This window comes from Vigna radiata, chromosome 5 (assembly GCF_000741045.1).
Source record: "Vigna radiata var. radiata cultivar VC1973A chromosome 5, Vradiata_ver6, whole genome shotgun sequence".
NCBI classification, from domain to species: domain Eukaryota; kingdom Viridiplantae; phylum Streptophyta; class Magnoliopsida; order Fabales; family Fabaceae; genus Vigna; species Vigna radiata.
The window spans coordinates 16,157,432-16,180,915 of record NC_028355.1 but is presented as its reverse complement, the minus strand read 5'-3'; the positions used below and the strand labels follow the sequence as shown (position 1 = coordinate 16,180,915).

The 23,484-nt window shown below is 38.5% G+C and overlaps 1 protein-coding gene across 2 annotated transcripts; it reads left to right on the top strand.

The window, feature by feature from the left end:
• Nucleotides 1–23,484, top strand: LOC106762162 (sucrose transport protein SUC4). 2 transcript variants are annotated; one of them, XM_022780759.1, is made up of 6 exons: nucleotides 1–768; nucleotides 12,717–13,456; nucleotides 13,880–13,943; nucleotides 14,028–14,071; nucleotides 19,630–19,789; nucleotides 23,414–23,484. In XM_022780759.1, exons 1-5 carry the CDS (start codon nucleotides 267–269, stop codon nucleotides 19,786–19,788), a joined length of 1,509 nt encoding a protein of 502 aa, XP_022636480.1. In that variant the 5' UTR covers nucleotides 1–266; the 3' UTR covers nucleotide 19,789; nucleotides 23,414–23,484. The 2 variants fall into 2 exon arrangements, with proteins under 2 accessions (XP_022636480.1, XP_014501393.1); XM_014645907.2 differs by lacking the exon at nucleotides 23,414–23,484 and adding an exon at nucleotides 20,941–21,446.

The following is a 23,484-nucleotide window of genomic DNA, read 5'->3' as shown; positions in this document are numbered from 1 at the left end:
AATAGGTGGTGGGGTGAGGGTATGTTTGCAATAAACATTCCCATTGACACAGTCACACATTGTCTGTCCCAAGAGCAGTGTCTCGACAGAATGAAGTGTGCTACAATGCGCCTTCTCCAGCGGATGCGCCACTCTTCTCTCTGTCTCTCTGTCTCTCTCTCTCTCTTCCTGGTCTTGCGCTACGCGCTGAGGAAACGGTCACACCGAGATTGCGAACAAACTAGAGATGGGGACAGAAGGGTCACGGAATTTGGAATTCGAACACAATGGCGAATCAAGAAACTCAGCAGCGCCGTCCCCGTCAACAACGCCGGACCAAGGGTCGACCGGTGGTCCCGGCTAGGGTTCCGTTGAGGCTGTTGCTGCGGGTAGCGTCGGTTGCCGGAGGCATTCAGTTTGGGTGGGCATTGCAGCTCTCGCTTCTGACGCCGTACGTGCAGCAGCTGGGGATCCCACACGTGTGGGCCAGCATCATATGGCTGTGTGGGCCGCTCTCTGGGCTGCTGGTGCAGCCCCTGGTGGGCCACTTGAGCGACCGCTGCACCAGCCGGTTCGGCCGCCGGAGACCGTTTATCTTGGGCGGAGCATTGGCGATCATCATTGCTGTTCTGATCATCGGTCACTCCGCGGACATCGGGTGGTGGTTCGGCGACACGCCCAAACATCGCCCCTGGGCTGTGGGTGTTTTCGTTTTCGGGTTTTGGATTTTGGACGTGGCTAACAACGTCACTCAGGGCCCTTGTAGAGCCTTGCTTGGTGATCTCACTGGTATATCTTTCTTCCTTATGAATTTCCAATCGTTAAGGACCAAATCAAAGCCCTAAATTTGCACTTTCCTCCTTAAACATGAATTACATGTTCGTTTTTTATTCTCGTATTGTACTTTTTTTTCTTGATTCTTCCATAAAGGCATGCTGTCATCATATATTCAGTTTGGGTCCAACATGTTTGTTGTTTAGATTGGTTACTATTACCGTAACCTGCCAAGGAAGTACTTTAAAAACTACTAAATTGATGAGCTAACTATTAGGTAATGTTGATCTCCCAATTTTCAACATATTAGATCGTGTGACGAAGTAGTAGTTGAAAAGTTGATGTTCAATTTGGAAAACTTATGTGCGTTTGGTACAGAACTCTGCAGCTCCGTAACTTTTATTTGATACACAAACTGAGGCCGTGTAACTTGTGCAGGGCTATTCAAGGGTTTGCTTCTCTCCAAATTGATAGTTAGAGACAAAATTGCCCCGACTGTCTTACATTGGTTTCTATCAAGGAAACCATAAGTCACTTATTATTGTTTTGGATAGAAAAGTCTCCCTAGGGTTAGAGTGGCTTTTTCTCATGGTATTCGAATTGTCAGCATGGGTTCTTTCCGATGTACAACTACAACGTGCTTTCCATGCTTTAATCAGGAAAGTAAATACGATTTTCTTAGATGGGAACTGAAATCATTGATATTATGCTGCATTGCATGTACTCCTGATTTTGGTTTCTTAATGTTCACTTTTTTCAGAGGCCATTTTGGTTGAAGTCCTTGTACTATCTTTTTCTTTTTTCAAGACCCTGTGATTCTGAAGATCTGTAAATAGCTGGATAATTTGAAGATTTATGTTAGGGCAAGCTATTATAATTTATAGTATTTGTACATTGAATTTTTTGAATGAAAATTGAACGGAAGATTCCAAATAGCAAATATATGGATTTAGGTAATGGACTGTATATTGGGTATTGGCCGCTTAAGGAATTGGCCTATAATTCCAGTGCTGACACTAGACCAGGGAGACATCAACTAAAAGGAATGTCACCCTGACCAACACAGGCTATTGGGCTAGTATCTGTGTAACTGCCTGAGTGGCACGGTATAAGGGGAGTTGGTACTCATAAATAAGAGGGTCATTCTCAGATGAAGGGATAAGACTTTTGTTTACCGTAGGGACTAGATAGTAGAGAGAAAGAGAAAGAGAAAGAGAGTTCATTCTAGTTTTTTTGTTAGCTTCTTTAGCTTAAACAGGAATAGTTAAACTATATAAATGGAGAAAGACAATAGTATTTAGGTTTATTTTCCATCACTCCACTTTGAAGGGAGTTTGGTTCAAAGAATTGGAGGGAATGGGAGAGACTTTAATAGAGGGCATTGTAAGGGAGGAAAAGAAGGTCCTTTTGTTTGGTTAACAAGAGTAGAGATGGAAAAATATACATAATAAACTGTATTACCAATGTAAATATTAATGGAAGGGATGAGAGTTGAAATAATATTTTATGGTAACTTAGCCAATTGATAGGAAGAACCTTGGAATTTGGGAGAACCACACCAAAAAAGTTAGTTTGTTGTAGTTGGAGAATGTGGGGCTTTATAAACCTGCACTAGAATTCCATACTTCCAGTGAGAGGCTCCGTTCCTGTATTTCACAATTAGATCCTAACTTCCCCGTGCTCTAAAGCCTGATGCCCATGTAGGCCGACTTTAGAGATCTTTGTAGTTATTACTATAGAAAATGATGTAATGTTTCAAATTAATCAATGGAATAAGAATCATTCTTTTAAGATTTCTCCTTTCAAGTTGGTTTCGGAGCTCCCTTCTTAGTTATTATTCGTTTTGGGGTTGCTTGAAGTGCACCCATTTCCTTTAATTATTGGGGTTGCATGAAGTAATTCTGATATGTTGAGTTCCGACATCATATGTTTCTCTTCCTAGTAATTCCGCATTACTGTTGAGTTCGACTAGCTTCGATGTGTAATTCTGATATTTTGTTTAAATGGTGTCTTATATGTTTGTATTATAATTGGCTAAGGATGTCGAGCCCAAGAAGAACGCCTACCCCTACCGGTGCTACTGTTGATTTCGCGCGGGCTTTTCAGCAGATAGCTGATGTTTTACATGGACAACAGGTGCAACTGGTGTAGCTGACGCAACAGGGGCAACATAATGAGCAAACAAACAAGCACCGGGTGGGTGTGAATGACTTCTTACGCCACAATCCGGTCAAGTTCAATGGCAAGGCAACTCCAGATGAGGCTGATGACTGGATCTGCAATCTCGAGAAAATTTTTGAAGCAATTGAATGCACAGATGGTCAAAAGTTAGTATTTGCCACTTATATGCTAGCAGGAGAGGCAGAGTACTGGTGGCGTGGTATGCGGCGAGGAATGAATGCTTGGGGAGAGATGGCCACGTGGGAAGATTTCAGAAACAGATTCTTGGAGAGATATTTTCCCGCCAGTGCTAAGCAGGAGCGCGAGAGACAGTTTTTAGTCTTACGACAAAGAAGCATGTCAGTACAGGAATACAAAGAGAGATTCGAGTATCTGGCTCGATTCTATACAGAATCTGACCGATGAATGGAAATGCAGGAGGTTCGTGCAAGGGTTTCGTCATCAGATATTGAAAGCACTTGTTCATCTTAAAATTAATGATTTTCCGGAGTTAGTAGAGCAAACCTTGGTGGCAGAGCGAATGGAGGAGAGCCAACATCGTGTGGTGAGACCTCATAAGGCTAGTTTCTCTGGAGGTAGAAATCAGAAGAAGCCATATGCTAGGCCACAACAAAGAGGTTTTGGGGGCTTGAAATGCTACGAGTGTGGAGGTCCTCATATTAGAAGAAATTGTCTGAGATTGACAGTTCAAAAGCCTGAAGAGAGGAAATGTTTCTCCTACCATAAGCTAGGACACTTTGCATCTTCATGCCCAGAGAGGAAGATACCAAGAGGAGCACAGCAGACACAAAAGTTTTCTGGAGAGAAGCCGAAGGCAGCAGACGAGTCTTTGCTATGACGGGGGCTGAGGCGTCTCAGTCCTTGCCTCGTAACTTCTTGGTTTGCGCATCTAATACTCGTACCGGTCCAACCTCTATGGTTAAATCTTCCTTAACTTGGATGTCATCCACCTCTAACACATGACTAGGATCTGGAATGTACTTCCTCAATTGAGACACATGAAAGACGTTATGCAAGTTTCCCAACTAAGGTGGTAATGCTATCTCATATGCTACTGGTCCAATCCTCCTAAGCACTTGATATGGTCCAAGAAACTTCGGAGACAACTTTCTCGACTTGATAGCTCTCCGAACTCTTGTCGTTGGTGTCACTCGCATAAACACATGATCTCCAGAAAACTTCTGTGGTCGCTGTGCTCCTCCTGGTATCTTCCTCTCTGGGCATGAAAATGCAAAGTGTCCTGGCTTATGGCAGGAGAAACATTTCCTCTCTTCAGGCTTTTGAACTGTCAGTCTCGAACAATTTCTTCTAATATGAGGACCTCCACACTCGTAGCATTTCAAGCCCCCAAAACCTTTCTGTTGTGGCCTAGCATATGGCTTCTTCTGATTTCTACCTCCAGAGAAACTAGCCTTCTGAGGTCTCACCACACGATGCTGGCTCTCCTCCATTCGCTCTGCCACCAAGGCTTGCTCTACTAACTCCGGGAAATCATTAATTTTAAGATGAACAAGTGCTTTCAATATCTGATGACAAAACCCTTGCTCGAACCTCCTGCACTTCCATTCATCGGTCAGATTCTGTGTATAGAATCGAGCCAGATACTCGAATCTCTCTTTGTATTCCTGTACTGACATGCTTCCTTGTCGTAAGGCTAAAAACTGTCTCTCGCGCTCCTGCTTAGCACTGGCGGGAAAATATCTCTCCAAGAATCTGTTTCTGAAATCTTCCCAAGTGGCCATCTCTCCCCGAGCATTCATTCCTCGTCACATACCACGCCACCAGTACTCTGCCTCTCCTGCTAGCATATAAGTGGCAAATACTAACTTTTGACCATCTGTGCATTCAATTGCTTCAAAATTTTTCTCGAGATTGCATATCCAGTCATCGGCCTCATCTGGAGTTGCCTTGCCATTGAACTTGACCGGATTGTGGCGTAGGAAGTCATTCATACCCACCCGGTGCCTGTTTGTTTGCTCATTATGTTGCCCCTGTTGCGTCTGTTGTCCATGTAAAACATCGGTTATCTGCTGAAAAGCCCGTGCGAAATCAGCAGTAACACCGGTAGGGGTAGGCGTTCTTCTTGGGCTCGAAATCCTTAGCCCATTATAATACAAACATATAAGACACCATTTAAACAAAATATCAGAATTACACATCGAAGCTAGTCGAACTCGCTCCCTATTCAATGTGTTTTTCAGGATCTTGCATTGGGGATGATGATTGGAATGGTTAAGGAATAGGGAGAGTTGTATTGCTTTAACAACTTGGAAACTAAGGATAGTATCAGTATACCAACGGGTACCTCTTGCCTCCATTCTTGTACTACTTTTAAGTCCTCTCAAATTTGGCTTCTCCACCATCGTCTAGGACATCCATCCGTTTCTCTATTGTTTAGACTCTTCTTTCTTTTAGATTTCTCCTTTGTAGTTTATCATTTCAAGGAAAACCTTAGGAACAAATGTATAGATTTTTGCAATCTCTTCAATTTAGGAGCAATCCAGAATTTTAGAAGCCAGGGGCAGTTTTGAGTAGGTATTTTTTTTTCTCTCTTGCGGTTTTTTGTGGGATTTGGGGAAAGTGAAAGGAGATGGTCTAAGGGAATGGATGAAAGGGTAACATTGTTTATGTCTTATAAAGAGTATTTTGATCATATTCCTAACAAATGTGTGACATCCTAACACATTCGTCCATTTGTAGGGTAGAGATATTGGAGCGTGAAGTTTGCTAGAGTAATTGCACACAACCTAACATTGAGACTAAGTAGGGCCTATTGTGATGTTTATTTTAGAGTTGGAAGATTTAAGATGGAGTTAATGGAGAAAGGAATATTTTAGAGAGAATATGATAGGTTTCCGAACAAGAAACCTAATCAAGAACTCCCTCACCGTCTCTCACACTAAGAAAATAGAGAGATATATGAAGAATTGTGTATTATTAACAGAAAGAATAGTGTGTGTATACAAGATACAGGGGCATAATCCCCTTCACAGGTCAAGGGCCTATTAACAATCAGGTTCTCAAAAACTGCCTTCTAACTATATAATCAATCTATTTATACAGTTCCTCTCCCTTCTACCCTAATCCCATTTCCCATTATATTCAAATACCCTATATCCTAACATTACACCCCGCTGCAGAACAACCTTGTCCTCAAGGTTGGAATCAGAAAGCTTGGTCTCATGGTTCCTCTTCCTCATCAGGTTACTATATGAAGGGAACCTACTCTCTATGCCTTCCAATTCAGGAGGCTTGGGTTCTGGTTCAGCCACGCTCCCTTCCTCCTGTTCTTCTTTGACCAATATCAACATTTGTAATCCCTTCTCCGAGCATTGATGGCCTGGACTAAACTCTCTGCGGCCCCTCCTCGACCTTGCGTGTCACGATTGAGTTCGACTCATGTTACTGCCCCTGTGGCTTCTCCCCAAGAATTCTGGTTCTTGGTCGTCAGTCCGCCTCCGATCTTCGAGTGTGTACACAACTTCTCCACGTCTCGCACGACTCGCATGGCTATCATCAAGTCTTGTGGATCATGCGACCTTACATGGTTGCACACCTCTTCTCGGAGACTCGCCATGAAGTAACCCAGAAGTTGTTCTTTAGGAATCTTGGTCGTTTGTCCCACCAAAACTTCAAAATCCTGAACGTAATCATCGTTCACCGGCCCCGCCTGTTTAATGGCCGCCAACCTCTCAAAAACCGATCCCCGGGTTTCCCCTTCGAACCTAATCACCATCGCTCTCTTCAAACCTTCCCAAGAATTGTTCTTGGTTTTCTCTCTCCAAAACCAAAACCATTACCCTGAATATCCCTCCATGCTGATGAAGGCTAATTGCAATTTTTCTTCTTCGGCCACTCTTTGAACTTCAAAATTTTTTTCTGCTCTACTAATCCAATTCAATGGATCACCTCCTTCAAACACGGGCAACTCCACCCGCTTTCTCTAGTTAGATTGTCCTTCTTGATTTCCTTCTCTTTTTCCCCTCTCTTCGTCATGTCTCCCCTCGTTCTCATTCACCGACGATTGACTTCCATCTTGGTGTTGGTTGTTCTGGCGGTGATTACGATCTCCTAACATCCTCAGAATGGCCTGGACATCCTGGCACATCGCCTCGTAATGTTGTCTCAAAGCCCCCATTTCATGTCACAGAACCACTGTGTCCGCCTTCGTCTCTGCTATTGCAATTTCCACCGCCTCCAACTGACCTTCTACCGCCACCACTCTTCCCTCCATCTCGTGTGATTTTTCCCTCGCTCAATTGGGATCTGGCAGGTTGGACCAATTGATAGGTTTTCGAACAAGAAACATAATCAAGAACTCCCTCACAGTCTCTCACACTAAGAAAATAGAGATATACGAGGAATTGTGTATTATTAACAGAAAGAATAGTGTGTGTATACAAGATACAAAGGCATAATTAGGTCAAGGGCCTGTTAACAATCAGGTTCTCAAAAACTGCCTTCCAACTATACAATCAATCTATTTATACAGTTCCTCTCCCTTCTACCCTAATCCCATTTCCCATTATATCCAAATACCCTATATCCTAACAAAATATCTAAATGAAAAGGGCTTTGTTATATTTAGTTGAATAGATTCTTAATAAACTGAGTGGGATCTATTTCCTTGGTGAAGATTAAATGGGTGTAACTTCCAAGGTACACCAAGATGCATTTCCTCAATACAAAAGTCTACTATTTCTTAAGTACATTAATTAACCATGGTTGCTCTTTTACTGAACACCCAAACAGTAGGTAGAAACTGACATAGCTGATGATTTGATGGAGAGTTAATTAGAAAGTCATCAAAGGTGATAAGCCTTTTGGAGGAGGTCATTGGAATGCTGTTGGAAATCTGTCGGGAGTCACCAGCAGTTGCAGGTCACAGGAAAATGTTGCTAGAAGTGTTTGATGGTGGAGAAGAAGGTCAATGGAAAAAGGAAGGTGAAAGAATCTCTTGCTAATATTCAAATATCACATCCATTGTCGAACTCCATAAGCTGGACTGTTTTATCATTTATTTGGTTCCTCCTTTCTAAATCTACGTGATGTATCGTGTAAGAAGCAAAAGGTTCATGTGTATTATATCATAAAATTTTCTTTTGTAAATATTTTGCACATCTTCTGGGAAGTTTCTATTCGTTTTCTGTCTGTGATCTTGAAGTATTCCCGTTGAAGAAAAACTACTATATCACTTAAAACCTAAAATCAAATTGTCAGCATCTGACAATGGTGAATACGTGAAAACAAGTTGAAAATAAGAATGATTTTATTATTCTCAATCATGTCAATTACATTCTCCTTTGCTCTATTTGTAACAATCTAATCTTCTAAAATAGGGAAACAAAATAATCTAGAAGATTACACATCTATAGATATCTTCTTTAATTAAGAAGATATTTTTTCTAATTACAACACTCCTACTCAAGTTGGTAAATGAATATCAATCATTCCCAACTTGCTTATAAGATCTTAAAATCTACCTTGAGAGAATCCTTCTATAAAAATATCTGTTATTTGAAATTCTGTAGGAACATAAGTTGTAATTACAAAGGCTCTGTCAAGATTATCTTTGATGAAATGTTTGTTAATCTCAATGTGTTTGGTCCTGTCATGCTGTACTGGATTATGGGCTATGCTTATGGCTGACTTATTATCACATTGTAATTGCGTAGGGTTATCCACCTTAACTTTAAGATCATCCAAAATGATTTTCATCCAGAGTCATTCACACATTCCTTGAGCAAGAGCTCGAAATTCAGCTTTTGCACTAGAATGAGATACTCTATCTTGCTTTTTGCTTCTCCATGTTACCAGACTATCTCCAAGAAACACACAATACCCAAATTTAGATTTTCTGTCAGTAATAAAACCTGCACAGTCAGCATCAATATATATTCTCATAGTCAATGTGTCTTCCTTTTTGAATAATAGCGCCTTTCTTGAACTTGACTTCAAGTATTGGAGAATTTTGTCAACTGCTTGCATGTGTCTCTCTCTTTGATCATGCATAAATTGGTTCACTACACTAACTGCATAAGCAATGCCTGGTCTTGTGTGTGATAGATAGATCAATTTTCTTACCAATCTCTGATATTTGGCCTTCTCTACAGGAGCACTTTCTTCACTTCCAATTCTGTGATTCTGTTCTATAGGAACTGTTGAGGTTCTACATCCCAGCTTTCCTGGTCCTCCTCCATTTATGTGATCAAGTCTTGAACGACCCTTGAGAATCCTTCGAATAAACTGGCTTCATTGTGAGAAATTCCAACCATCCAACCGACAGGTACCCCTTATATTTGGTAGGTAATTAGGACCCAAAGGAATAATTTTTACTTCAGATATCACGTAGAACACAATCAGGTGCCTTTAATGACCTTTTTCGAGATGATGACAACGTGAGGGTCACACTGAGAAAAGGAGAAGAACTTAAAACTCATATCTACTCAAATATGTGCCAAACGGAATGTCACCTACTCTTGGAATGGACCCAGGAGGCTTCGTCACCCTGTCTGTGGTAGTGGCGGAGAGTGGGTCTCGTCGAAACTAGGCTGGTGGGCTACACGCGCCGGCGACAATGGCGGCGCGTGGAGGCTTCTTTCCCGGAGCGAATTCCAAAGTTGGGTTCACCAGAGTTGGGGGCACCTTTCTGCCCTATCAACAACCCCAGTTGGCGATGGTGGCAGCCACAGTGGTTGGACAGCGGCGGCGGCGACGACTACTGTTGCAGCGGAAACGGAGCCCCCAAGATCGAGAACTTTGACACCAAGTTGAAAATAAGAATGATTTTATTATTCTCAATCATGTCAATTACATTCTCTTTTGCTCTATTTGTAACAATCTAATCTTCTAAAATAGGGAAATAGGGAAACAAAATAATCTAAAAGATTACAAACCTATTTTCTCTAATTAGAAAGATTCTATAGATATCTCCTTTAATGAAGAAGATATCTCCTCTAATTACAACAAAACACAAATATTGTACTAGATATTTTGCAGGAAATTTGTTTTCTTCTATCTCTACCAAATTTTGATAAGTTTGATGTAGTTTACAAAAGAAGGAAAAAGGAAAGTAGTTAGTGCAGTGGTAATTACATAACTATAACAGACTATTATAAATAGTCTTATTAGGAGGTGAGCAGGAAGCTTTTTTGGGGATTTTGGAGAAGGGGAACTAGGAGAGTTAGGGTCCTCTCAAAAGTCCTTTGTTTTCTGCTATACTTTGTTGTTGTGTTCCTACCACATTGGTAGGACCAGTTCCGAATAAAACATTCTAGAATCTGTCTTGGTATTTTATGTAATTCTATGTGTTCTATCAAATGGTATTCAAAGCTTCTTCCTTGGTCCTGTGGTAGCTGTGTGGGGGCATAGTGAATACAAGAGTGGAATCAAGATTGGATGGGCTGGAAAAGATAGTGCAAGAATTTGTTCAAGATCATGACAGAGCAGAAAAGGAACATCATGAGAGGTTCCAGCTGCTATAAAATTTTGTTAGCAGACTTACGGTGGTGGTGGAGAAGATGTTGAGTGGGCCAACGTGTGGGTCGAACCAGAATATGGGTACTCCTCTAAAGTCTGTTGAACAAAAATAAGACTGAACTGAATGCTGGATGACGTGGCACAAATTAGATATTCCTATCTTTGTGGGAGATGATGTGTTTGGCTGGACCAACCGGTTGGAAAGATACTTTCATCTCCAAGAAGTATCTGAAATGTAAAGAATGCAAACTGTGATGATAGCTGTTAGGGTATAAGGAGGGAGGTAATCGTAAGGGTTGGAAAGCATATGAGAAGGAGAAAAAGGTATAGGAGAGAGAGAAGGAGACCAAACGGTGGAGTATAGGGTGCAAGTTGACTGAGCGGTTTACAAAGGGGAGCAAACAGGCTGAACGGTGGAAGGCTTGGGAGCAAGCTGACTGAACGGTTGACAAAGGGGAGCGAGTTGACCGAATGGTAGGCAAGTGGGGATGACTAGGCCGAACGGTTGGAAGCAGCGAGGAAGCATCCAACAATTAGGATGGGCGGGAAGATAATTAGAGTAATAAGGAAGATATTCTGAGAGGATATTCTGGAGAAGTTAATTAGAGTAATCAAAGCCATATCTTAGGATATTATTCAGTACAAGATAACAATAGTAAATAAATATACAGACCAAAGAAATATACAATATATAATATTTATAATTAATGATAAATACTAGGGGATTATACAGGGAGATATTTACATTAAATATAGATATATTCTAGAGAGATATTTAGTAAGAGATGGGCAGGAAATACTATAGTATGAATAAGGCTAGAGTCTAGGGTTAAGGGTATGCTTTTGATTTGCGAGTCTTGTAAAGGAGGTTATGCTCCAGGATAATTGACGGAGGTTATGCTCCCAATTATTAGATGACTGAAGGAGGTTATGCTCCTAGTTATTGTTTACTTATGTTTACTCAGATATTACCATCAATAAAAGATATCAATTCGTTCTATTCCATGCTTTTGTTATTCTTTTGCTTGATTTGAGTGTGTGAGATATTGTTCTAGTTACGTTCCATACTCGGATACGTAACAATAGCTTTGGAGGGGAAGGCCTTGCAATCCGAATCCCACTTGGGAATCATTCAAATTGGCAGTGGTTCGTTGCTTCCAGCCCAACATGATGAAAAATCCTTTCGAGGTGCTTATTGCCTTAACTCAGACTGGCTCGGTTAGGATTATGTTGAAAAATTTGAATAGTATGCAGGGCTGCTAAAGGGGATTGATCAAGATTACCTTATTGGGATATTCTTGAATGGATTAAGGGATGATATTAAGTCAAAAGTGAAGCTGTATGATCCCTCAACTCTGACATAATTAATGATGAAGGCTCAAATGTTGGAGGACAAAATCCGAATTCTATCTATAAAGGGAAGGGACTGGTGGAGAATAAGGTTGGATCGGGTTTCAAAATCAACTGGATAACTAGAAGTTTCTCCAATGATGTGGGGAGGGCAGCCAACCACATCTACCCAACCCTTTCCTCCTCCACTTACCGAAGACTAGAGTCTGTAAGTATATCGAGAACAACTGCTAGATACTAGAAAGGCCAGTCAAGGTGACTTAGAAGTTCTTGTCACATGGAAACATCTTCTAGATATTGAGAATGGTTTTAGATAGTGAGAATAGTTGGGAATCTATTGCTAGCATTCATAAAGAATTTCACCTTGAGAACAAGGTGAATCTTCATGGAGGGGTATTGATAAGTTTGATACAGTTTACAAAAGAAGGAAAAAGGAAAGTAGTTAGTACAGTTGTAATTACGAAACTGTAACAGACTATTATGAATAGTCTTATTAGGAGGTGAGCAGTAAGTTCTTTTGGGGCTTTTGGAGGAAAAGGGGAACTAGGAGAGTTAGGGTCGTCTCAAAAGACCTTTGTTTTCTGCTATACTTTGTTAATAAAACATTCAAGAATCTGTCTTGGTATTTTCTGTAATTCTGGGTGTTTGATCAAAATTACTTATGTTTATTTCTACACGGATGATTGTCTGCTTGATATGTCACTTAAATTAAAAGGACATGTTTTTATCTTTTTATTTTGATTACATCTTGCCTGAATGGTTTCTGCAAATGTGGCCTTCAATGTCTGAATAAAACCCCTTCACCTCCACCTAAAAAAAGAACGAAAAAGATACAGCAAGAATATATCTTATCTATATTGTAATTTATTTAAAATTTAAAACATTAGCGATAAAACAAGAAAACAATACTTTGACTGCTTTTATATTTTGTTTATGTATCTTTGAAATGTTAGGCAAGGATCACCGAAGGACACGTGTTGCAAATGCTTATTTCTCCCTGTTTATGGCTATTGGTAATATTCTTGGATATGCAGCTGGATCATACAGTGGTTGGTACAGGGTCTTTGCTTTCACTATGACCCCTGCATGCAATATTAGTTGTGCAAATCTCAAGTCTGCTTTCTATCTTGATGTTGGTTTCATCGCTGTCACCACTTATATAAGCATCATGGCAGCTCATGAAGTGCCTCTGAGTTCTAGTGGGGCACAACCTGTTGAAGCAGCAGCAGGGGAATCGGGTGCTGCTGGAGAAGCTTTTCTGTGGGAGCTATTCGGGACAGTCAGATATTTTTCAACCCCAGTTTGGACAATACTGTCCGCTACTGCCTTAACTTGGATTGGATGGTTTCCATTTCTCCTTTTCGATACTGATTGGATGGGCCGAGAGATTTACGGTGGTGAACCAAATGAAGGCCCTAATTATGATACTGGAGTTAGAATGGGGGCAATGGGCTTATTGCTTAATTCAGTTGTTCTTGGAATAACGTCTGTACTCATGGAGAGGTTATGCAGGAAGCGGGGGGCTGGGTTTGTGTGGGGAATCTCAAATATCTTGATGGCTGTCTGCTTTATTGCAATGCTTATTGTAACCTATCTGGCAAATAGAATTGGCTATATAGGCAAAGAACTACCACCAACTGGCATTGTGATTGCTGCATTGACAATCTTTACCGTTCTTGGGTTTCCACTTGCAGTAAGTTGCTCTATTTCCTGCTAAAAGCATTTTGTTTGTTCTTTTTCCTGCCAATATTGAAGGCACCCTTTCTGTCTCCCATGTTCCTTAAAACAAAAACTCAAATTCTGTCTTGCATGGTTTCATGACTCATCATATGAAGTATCTTAATTCATTTGATTTTGTCTGCATGATCTCTTTAGCTCAAACTAGCTTCTGTTCTCCTATGTACCTTAACATAAACAGTACAACTATGGCTCCTAGAGTGTCTTGACTCAATCTTGGCAGCAGTTTTACCACAAACTGGCATTTTCTATCTCGAGAACCAAGACATGTCAAACTTTAAAATTTGGATATTTCCCCATTAATTGTGCATGATTTTGCCAATATATTATTTGAGAGTTCTGTGTAAGTTAATCTGGCTTCATGGATCAATTATTTCAGATCACTTACAGTGTTCCATATGCCTTAATTTCCACACATATTCAGTCATTGGGACTCGGCCAAGGTGAGCAGGGTTGATAGCTTATTCTTTCTTGTGGGTATATTATTGTATTTTATGGCTACTTATATTAACTGTTAGTATTTCCAGGATTGTCAATGGGGGTCCTAAATCTAGCAATAGTGTTCCCACAGGTATTACTTTTTGAATTATCCCTATTTCTTGTTTCTTTTGTTGGATGGGGTGAGGTGGGAGGTTGAGAACCAAAGGAAGTTCTTACCAATTGCTTGTTTGGCATTCCCGGTAGATTTTGCGAAGAGTCTTTCTTCTTAAAGTCTAATTCAACTTTACAAAATTAATTTATAAGATGAAATTTACATTCATATATATCCTATAATTTGGTTATATCTTTTGTCAATGTGAGTTTTCCAACAAAAAAAAAAATCAAACCGACGATCAACAAAGAGAAATTAAAGAGACGTGGTTGAATTTGTAAATCAGTTTACCATTATAGAGTATTATTATAAAAGTCAGTGAACCTCTGTTGCAGAACACATGGTTATAAGGACGGAGGAGCACTACATTACATTACAGTTATTCATTTGAACAAACTGCAGCTGTCAGCTGTTGACTTCTAACTAATAACTGACAACTGTTCCATGTGTTTAGTCTTTGGACGTAAAACATGATTGTGAGATAAATTTACAGCACTGCGTGATCACAATAAATAATCAGAGTGCCACAAGGGGTTGCTTGCTAAGTGAGTCGAGTTTGAATCCGTAATAGATCAGTAGTAGCAGAAGCAAGGCTCGTGCATAACTTTTGTGCTTGACCGAGCTGAACCGGTTAGTTTTCTTGACAACCAAGAATGCTGCACCATAAATTGATCTTCTATCATTAGGAGATGTAGTCCAATCAGCATCTGTTTTGAGAGTTTAGAAGCAGAAATCGTAGGAGAAAAATTGGAATTTGTTCTATCATATTTGTCTTGGCTAGCAGATCCTTTATATATCATGTTTGTGTCAAGAGTGCCGTTGGGCTGTGGGTGTACTTCAATAAAATGATCCAAGGCCCCTACTGTTTGGGTGAAAAAACAGAGTTTATGAATAAGATGCTGAATCAAGAAAGTATAGTTTCTAGTTAATCATATGCACCAAACTTGTTACAAATATAATTAATTTTAGGACCTCTAAAGGACTCAGGAAGAAATTTGCCAAATGATTGTTAGAGTTGACAACAACACCAAATTTGAAGCAATATGCAAGGAAGTTTAATTCTCTGAGCGACTGCTTGAAGAAAATAGTTTACACGAGGTCGAATCCATGATTCAATACTCTCCTATTACATTGGCTGGGGACAACATTTTGTTTCTTTCCTAGGAAATTAAGTTATTTCCAATAAGAATGTAGCATTGGGAAGTGGATATCTCTTTAGTTAGAGAACCTATTGAATTCTCATCCAAATATCCCACAACTCAATAGATAGTAAGGTATTATTGCCTGCAGATATACCTGTCATTTGAAATTACTTAGATACTCTTAATTATATCTAAAAGATAGGTCTAATTTAATGTATGTTTCAAATTTTTTAGTATAAATGTAAACATGTTTAATTATGGCCAAATCAGTTATTTTTAATGTAAACATGTCTCAATTCTTTTATTGTTGTTTAAAAATTTGTATTTTAAAAAATATACGTGAATACTTACAAATATTCATTAATAATTGTGGTTACTCGCTTAATGCTTACTCGTGTGGGTATGGGTTGGGTACATGAAGAATTTTCATCCAACGATGTGGGTGATGACGATTACTAGTCGTTTTTGTCTTGTCCTATTACCATTCCTACTTGGAGCTCCTTTGATACATTTCAATATACGAATGAGAGAATTCCAATGTCCTTCACAAGGGCAGTTAAGAAATTTATTCACAATCTGTGGCAGAAGTTGTTTCCTCCCAAATATTCATCACATCTGTCCTTTGAAAAATGGTAATACTAATCTTTGACTTGTGCTACATCCATCCCCAAGAAGTGATGGTGTCTACCAAGATCTATTGAAGTCACAAAGACCGTGAACTTTTCTCTAATACACAGCCATAAGCAACAGCAACAACATCATTCTTTCCTTTTGATTAAAAAAAATTGCAGCCATAAGACCTTAAAGGTGGCAAAGGGAACTGATACATATGAAGAATTGGAAAACACCATAAAGGCACTGAATATTATCGGTGCGAAGAATTTGTGCTTATTTCAAAACTCATTCACTAGTCACTTGAGCATGAAAAATCTAATTCAAAACGGGTGAAACAGTGAATTTTAGATACATAACTACAGATCAATCTTGTTCCAACAAGGATTATCAGCCTCCAGGATAGAATCAGTTTCCAAAGTTAGGTGATCAACATTGTCTTTACCCTTAGCTAAAGCTTGATGTCAGAAGTCCAAGTGTCACAGTTGGTTCCACCCAGCTTGTCGAAAAAGGGTCTGGGAAGGGTACATTTGGAGAAAATAGGAGGATAAACCTTGGGAGTTGGAAGTGGTAGAAAACACCATTGGGTGACGACCTAAAATATGGAAACAACCTGTAATAATAAGAAAAAAGAAAGTTAGAGCCCCTATAATGGGCCAAGAAAGCACCGAACAAGGTAGAGCACAGTGGGAAACATTGATAACAGTTGGAAAGAGTGGTAGACAGTGGGCAGAAGAACCCAAGGCCAAAACATGCCAAAATCTCAGCTAAAAAAAGAGTATGACAGCACAACTCGGGAAACTAAAGAGACGATGTTTTGATCCATATAGGATTGAGTCACGAACACAAAATAATCCTTCTTGAGCCATGGTTGAGGCAAGAAGCATACCCCGCCTTAAGTTGGGATGAATGTAAGTTTTTTCTTGTAGGAAAGAGGAAAAGCTATATACACTAAATACATTAATATTTATGAAAAAATTGTAGGCAGTAACCAAGAATTATGAAATTACTTTTCCCTTCTGTTCCGTCTTTTTATCTCCTCAGTATTGAGTCTTCCCTTTGTCCTTGTTTAACAACAGCAACAACTTTTACTTTTATCTCAAACACTTGAGTTGCATAAGTTGCCTTATAGTAAGTGTGAGTGAGGAAAGCTGATATATCCTTCATTGTAGTAAGAAACATACATGTGTCATTGATGTTGGACTCCGTGAAGAAAACGTCTGATTCTCCTTGGCCTTTTCAAGGATGTGAGAAAGACACCCCTTTCCCTTGAGATAGGTTAGAACAAGATGGGACCATTTGAGAAAGTTTTCCTAGGAAGCTCTAAAGTCTTAGAGTTCACCAGTCTTTTTATGAAAAACTGAAATCTTCTTCTGTTGATTTTGGATCAGACATCATGGAAATACGAATTAACAGCCTACTGTCTAATGAGTGATTTTATATAGAGAAAATTGCAATGAAGGTTATTATGATGAAACTGTAGCAATTAAGGTTGCACACTCCTGAAGAATGGCAATGAAGGTCGTAAGTGGTAAAAATAGAGACCTGGACACCAGGAAAAACCCTAGAGCTATGATACCATGTGAAAATTTGTGTAAGAAGTAAGCAATGATTATGGAATTACTTTTCTTGATATCAGATAGAAATAGTACGTGGGTGTTTAACGAAAAATGAAGTCCTAAGAAAAGGAAATAAACCTCCTCAAACAAAGGAAATAAATCTCCTGAAATAAAGACACTCTAAATCGGGAGCAAAGCTACCAAATAAACTCCTAATCCAAATCCTTTAATTTTAGGGATTTCTTACAAACAAATCTGTAGTTATTATTCAATCAATCTATACTTATTGTGCAGTAAATGTGAAATATTTACACCCATATTTCAATAATATTTAAATGAAGAAATATGATAATCCTAATTAGTGGTCCAAATCACATGGTTTTCCTTGGGCCAAACTCATCTCCATGGGATCAACTTGTAGGGAGTTTCCTAAATCTTTATAATTTATTGGTAATCGCTATCTATTGAAAATATGAAAATTGAGATTTTTTCCAATATGTCCATTATATCCTGCACTATTGAGCTTGATAGGTAGACGATATGGTAGATAACCTAGGAATTAATGTAGGATAAACTTAGATATTATCGAAGAATCTAAGTTTTGGCTTAACCCAATTTTAAAAACTAGTTCATGAGGTGAGGCCCATGCGAGTTACTCCCTACTTATATACATTATGAATATATTACTAGTCAATGGTGGTATCATTAACTCCAAAAAATGGCTCCGATAGATAGTGGATCCACCGAGATGAGGTAGGGTTGTTTCTTGTTAACCTTTAAATACCATGTTGAGAAGAGAGAAAGCAAGACACATGATTAAGAAAATAATTGCCTAATTACTATAACTGTATAAATCCTAGAATTGCTTAATTACCATAATTAAAATATCTTCAATATCCAATAGTCTATAAAACTATATCGAGTTAAATCTCACAAGTGGTCCTGAGTCACAGTACCCTCACAATTTCTCATCACTTGATAAAATGAGATTTGTAAATGAATGATCAATTAATTGACTTTGATACATGTATTCGGATACCATTAATAGCAACAGGCAGTACAATTATAGTCTGATCCCGTACGGTGAACTTCCTTAACTAAACATAATTTATAGTACTCTCCCAAGGTATTTTGCTGAGTAAAACGAAGAGGGTAGTAATTTTTGTGCTGGGGCCACCAATTGAGACGTCTTTTGACTAAGAATAACAATTTTTGGCATGGGAACTGAGAAAAGTTTAGAGAGTTGAGACATTCCTGATACAAGTGTCAAGATATGTCTGATACATGGGTCCTTTTTAAAGGTTTCCATGCTTATGTTTTAACTTTTAATTTGGTCAACTTATTCCCACCTTTCATCTGCACAGTGTAAGACAATTAAAAGCTGTCCATTATTACAAGAGTACAACAAGAAATATAATTGAAATAGGCACAAAAATAAACCATCTGTAGAAAACAATAGTAATTATCTCCAATTCCTTGGCATATCTCTGGAGAAGATTTCATTAAATAAATCATGACCTGAGCACTCAAGGTTGGTAACGATTGAGATTATGAGCATTTTGTTACAGAGAGGTAGATTTGTGAACAGAAAATCTATAAGAGCTTAATAAAGCTTTTCCTTACTCGTGACAAAGCGTTTAAAATTAGTTCAAAGAAATTTGGATTGAAGGACACAACATTCGCTGAGAATTTCAAATTGCCTACACTATAGGATATATGCATCAATTAAATGCACTATACCGTGACTCACATTATGGTTTATGTCATTTCTTCAGGCTCCACTTTGTTTTTTTTTTTTTTTCATTCATTATGAGCCCGAATTATTGCCTCTGTAAAACTAATTCAGGCTGCTGAAGAAAGTACTTGAAATACTCATCTCAATTAATTCACTTTTCCTTGATCCATCATGTTCTGAATTACGTATTGCTTGAGACAGGCAATGAGATTTACCCAGAGTCGCACTGCTAATTTGTACAATCATGCAGGTTTAATGAAAATTTGCTTTGTACTTTTGCCCTCTTCCCAGATACACATTTCAAGTAACTGATTGACAGATTTCAAGCATGCCAGTAGACCTAGATAATAGAATTATTTTCAAATAAAAAAATTCGTGAAATTGTTTTACAGTTGTAAGTTTACGGAGATTTATCTCTTGCAAAATAAACTTTGTGGTGAAGGATCCTATTTGAGCTGCTAAATTTATGTATATGAATGTTTGGATTAGATGGTGGTGTCCCTGGGAAGTGGACCGTGGGATCAGCTATTTGGTGGAGGAAATTCTCCGGCCTTTGCCGTGGCAGCTGTTGCAGCCCTTCTCAGTGGATTACTAAGTATCTTGGCTATTCCCCGACCTGGCGGTAAAAAGTCTACAAGTCAAGTATGAGGTATCATGTTCTTTCTACATTTGACACGGATTTCTTTTGAAAGAAGGATGAGGAAAATGGACAGGTAGCAATAATGTGTAAATAGTTATGTTTTACTTCTGTTTGATTGCAGTCTTCCTATTGATTGAGATATCCCCGGCCCAATCATTTTGTAATACGAATAATTGATTACATGGATGTGTTTTTATTTTATTCATCATTTTTTATGGCCGATGAGCTAAGTTCTAGTGCTATTATTTTCTGATGTTTTGGAAGCTTTTGACTCTCTCTTTTGTCATATGAATGAGTGAGTGGTCTTGTTCTAAACAGTGAGAATGTTCTGCTTTGTTAACCATGAGGGACCCTCTACTGGCCGTGAGAAAGGGTGATTTTTCTTGATGTATAAGGAACAATGTAAAAGAAGAAATTCTTATAGCACTACTTTTCCAAACATCCTCTTGCAACTCATATAATCATAAAAGCTGCCATCAAATACTGATTAGAAGATTATCTGCAATCAGTGGAGAATTTCTTCATTGTAAATCAGCACCACCTTTGTAGATGTTGCTTTTAAAGGCTAATGCGGTGGGAAGTAGTTGGGGCATCTTCTGTAGGTTCTAAGATTTCTCGTGGGCAACATCTTTACAACCAAGATGAGTTGCTGCTGTTTGAGAATTATTCCATATGAAAAATTCTTTTATTTTGGGGGGTGTGCGTGATGCTTCAAGCATGATGTATTGGAATTTTAAGATTTTTATGTAATTTGTTTGTATTAGTTCGATAAATGTGCTTTTTGGCCAACAGTGAACATGTTAATTGTGCTGATGGAAACCTTGATTAAGTCACGGTTTTAATGCCCCATTTTTCTTTTGGGTTTGATTTATAATGGTCATTTAATGTGTACATTTAATTTATCTTACTTCTTTTGAACGTGGAATAAATTCTTGTTTTTAATACACTTCACTATTCATGAAAGTCTGATTTGCTTTCAATTCTTCGTACATTTGTCTGTTCCTAAGACTCAAAGAGCATTTAAAATATCAACCTTTATGTCATCATTGTCCTAACTATTAGTGATCAAATCTTCCAACCACGTGCCAGCTGCGCTGCTGGAATTTATCCGTCTAACCAGCCAGCAAAACTTTCTGTAAAGATTGGATTTAATTTTGCAGGTTATTATAATTTACAGGAAATGAGTGTTTGCTGTTGCCGAGAGGGTTGGATGAATGAATTATTTCATATTTTCAGTTTATTATGCTCATTTTATATACAAAAATCATGATTATTAATTTCTTTTCGTTGCTGGTAATTATTGGGCACACATTTCCATACTAGATTGTATGCCATGCGTATTCTACTGTTTATCAGAGTTGTAGCAGGTATGCTTTCTGGATTTCGTCCATATGAACATGCAAGTGTATGTCTCCATAAATGATAATTTATGTCGCGTAGCGACGGAATGCAATAGTTATATGTACTCTTCATTAAACCAATTTACGTGAACTGATAGAGAAAGGCGAGGGGGGGTTCAGTAGAATAGTTTGTCCCGGTGACATTTTCCTACATGAACACATCCAATCTCTGTACATGTTAATGTCAAAGTGAAAAAAACTTATCATTATTTTCCCTTTCATTAAGTTAAAAGAAGATGTGGCTGATCTCCAACATAGCAACTTGTTTTATGATATCTTTTTTTATCGATAACAGTAAGTTGGCACGCCATCATGACGTGATCCTGAACTCGTGGCTGCTTCAATTCATTTAATAGAATCTTTTGCTGTTGGAGGGATATCTAGAACTTACGCAGCTGCACTTTGCCAATCCATTTAGTGTGCCAAATTCGAGATAGGTTTCCTCCCATTCATATTTATTCATTCTTTGGATGAGACTGGTTTTTTCAGATTGTCCATTGTCAGAACCTTCACTGTTGCTTTATAAATTAATTCCAAAGCATTGGTTCCCTTGCATGATACATATCTTTCATTTCACATCAATTTGCTGAGCTACAGACACATGGAATCTGACATGGGATGGCCTTGAGTTACAGGAGATTTTTAATATATTTTCTTTTGTCATTATACTATGAAATACTGATGGCTGAAGTTGCTCAGACGGCAAGGTAAAAAAAAAAGAAAAGAAAAAGAAGAAAGAGTTTACCTGCTGTGTTTAGGATAATGATGATAGAGAAGTTTCTGTTTCCTCATATAAAACGCCATGCTCTGATATTCACAGACAGACTCACCTTAATTCCCTGATCTTCTGATATAAGATTAAATGGTCGTAATTTGAGCACGTAATTCTCTCTAGTGTCTCCTATCTCCCATCTGTCTCTTCTCCATACGGCCAGCTACCATCATTCCCCATTAACACCACTGGTGGTCCCTCTATGACACCAACACCTACCTCCATAATCCACACACATATTTTGCATATGTAAATAGATATAGATACACATATCCATGAAGATAACCTTTATAAAAGGGGGAAGTGGGAAAAAAAAAGTGCAATATAATATACCAGGTAGGAACACACTAGTTTTATAATATGAACTACTACGGGAAAACCAAGCTATGAACTTGACAACAGGATTCGTAACTTTGATTTGTAACCATGTATCTCACTTAGAATTCTTAATAACTTTTGATTTTCCTCTACTGCTTAATACCAAGAAATATATATATATATAACATGGACTAGTGGACACCCGAGCACTAGATATATTAGAACATATCTGCTTGGTAGGGGATAAAACATTCAACAAGTGATAATAGTGGGAGTACAACAAGAGGCATAGAACCGTGTGGGTCCTAAATTGGATGCAAGAAAAAACTTGCTTCATCTGTTAATTAAAGTAGCAGTCAAGGGAATGTTTGGCCCTTCGGCTGCTTCAGATGGTCTATATATAGACAATGGATGTGTTAAGAATGGAATTTAGGACATGGTCTGGAGAAGATTGAGACATGCATGGCTTCGCTGCCTCAACCAACATGCAATGCCAGCACTACAAATTAGCAACTACCACCCACTGTCCAAAACCAAACAAAATATGTTGTAGTAAAAGTGAGTTAAAATTAGTACAAACTGTTGTTCTCTTCTTATTATATTCTTTTATATCTATCTTTCTTTTTTCCTCAGGTTGCTTATTTGCACTTTTTTGCTCTTCTCTTTCTTCCTTCCTTTTAAAGGTAAAAGAATTATAAAAAGTATGAAATCAAATAAAATTATCTTGAGTGCAAACACCAATGCATAAGCATCGTGTGTGGCCTTTCCATTCTAAAAGTATCATCACATCCCATACCAAAATGAAAAGGGAATATTAATAATAAGAATAATAAGTTTCTTTGGCATTTCCAGTTTGAGGATAAAATTCTGTGTGTTCCTTATACAGGGAAATGGAAAACCCAACGTGGTGTTTTAAAAAATTATCCACACATAATTCATCGGATTAGTTTAAACCACTAATATACCCATCATTATCAAATCAAAGCGTGTGATCGATTTGACGGCTAAAATAACAACTAAAGCGAATAAATCTGTCCAGTTTCACCATCCAAAAGATAACACCTTTGTTTTTAACCTTTCTCCTTTTAAATATATTATAATTATTATAATCACATATTCTTCTATTTTTTTTCTATTTTGTAGACAAAGAGAAGGTCGGTTGCCTCCGTGGACCTCCTCCATACAGCATTTCTTCCGTTCACCCTGTTCTTTTG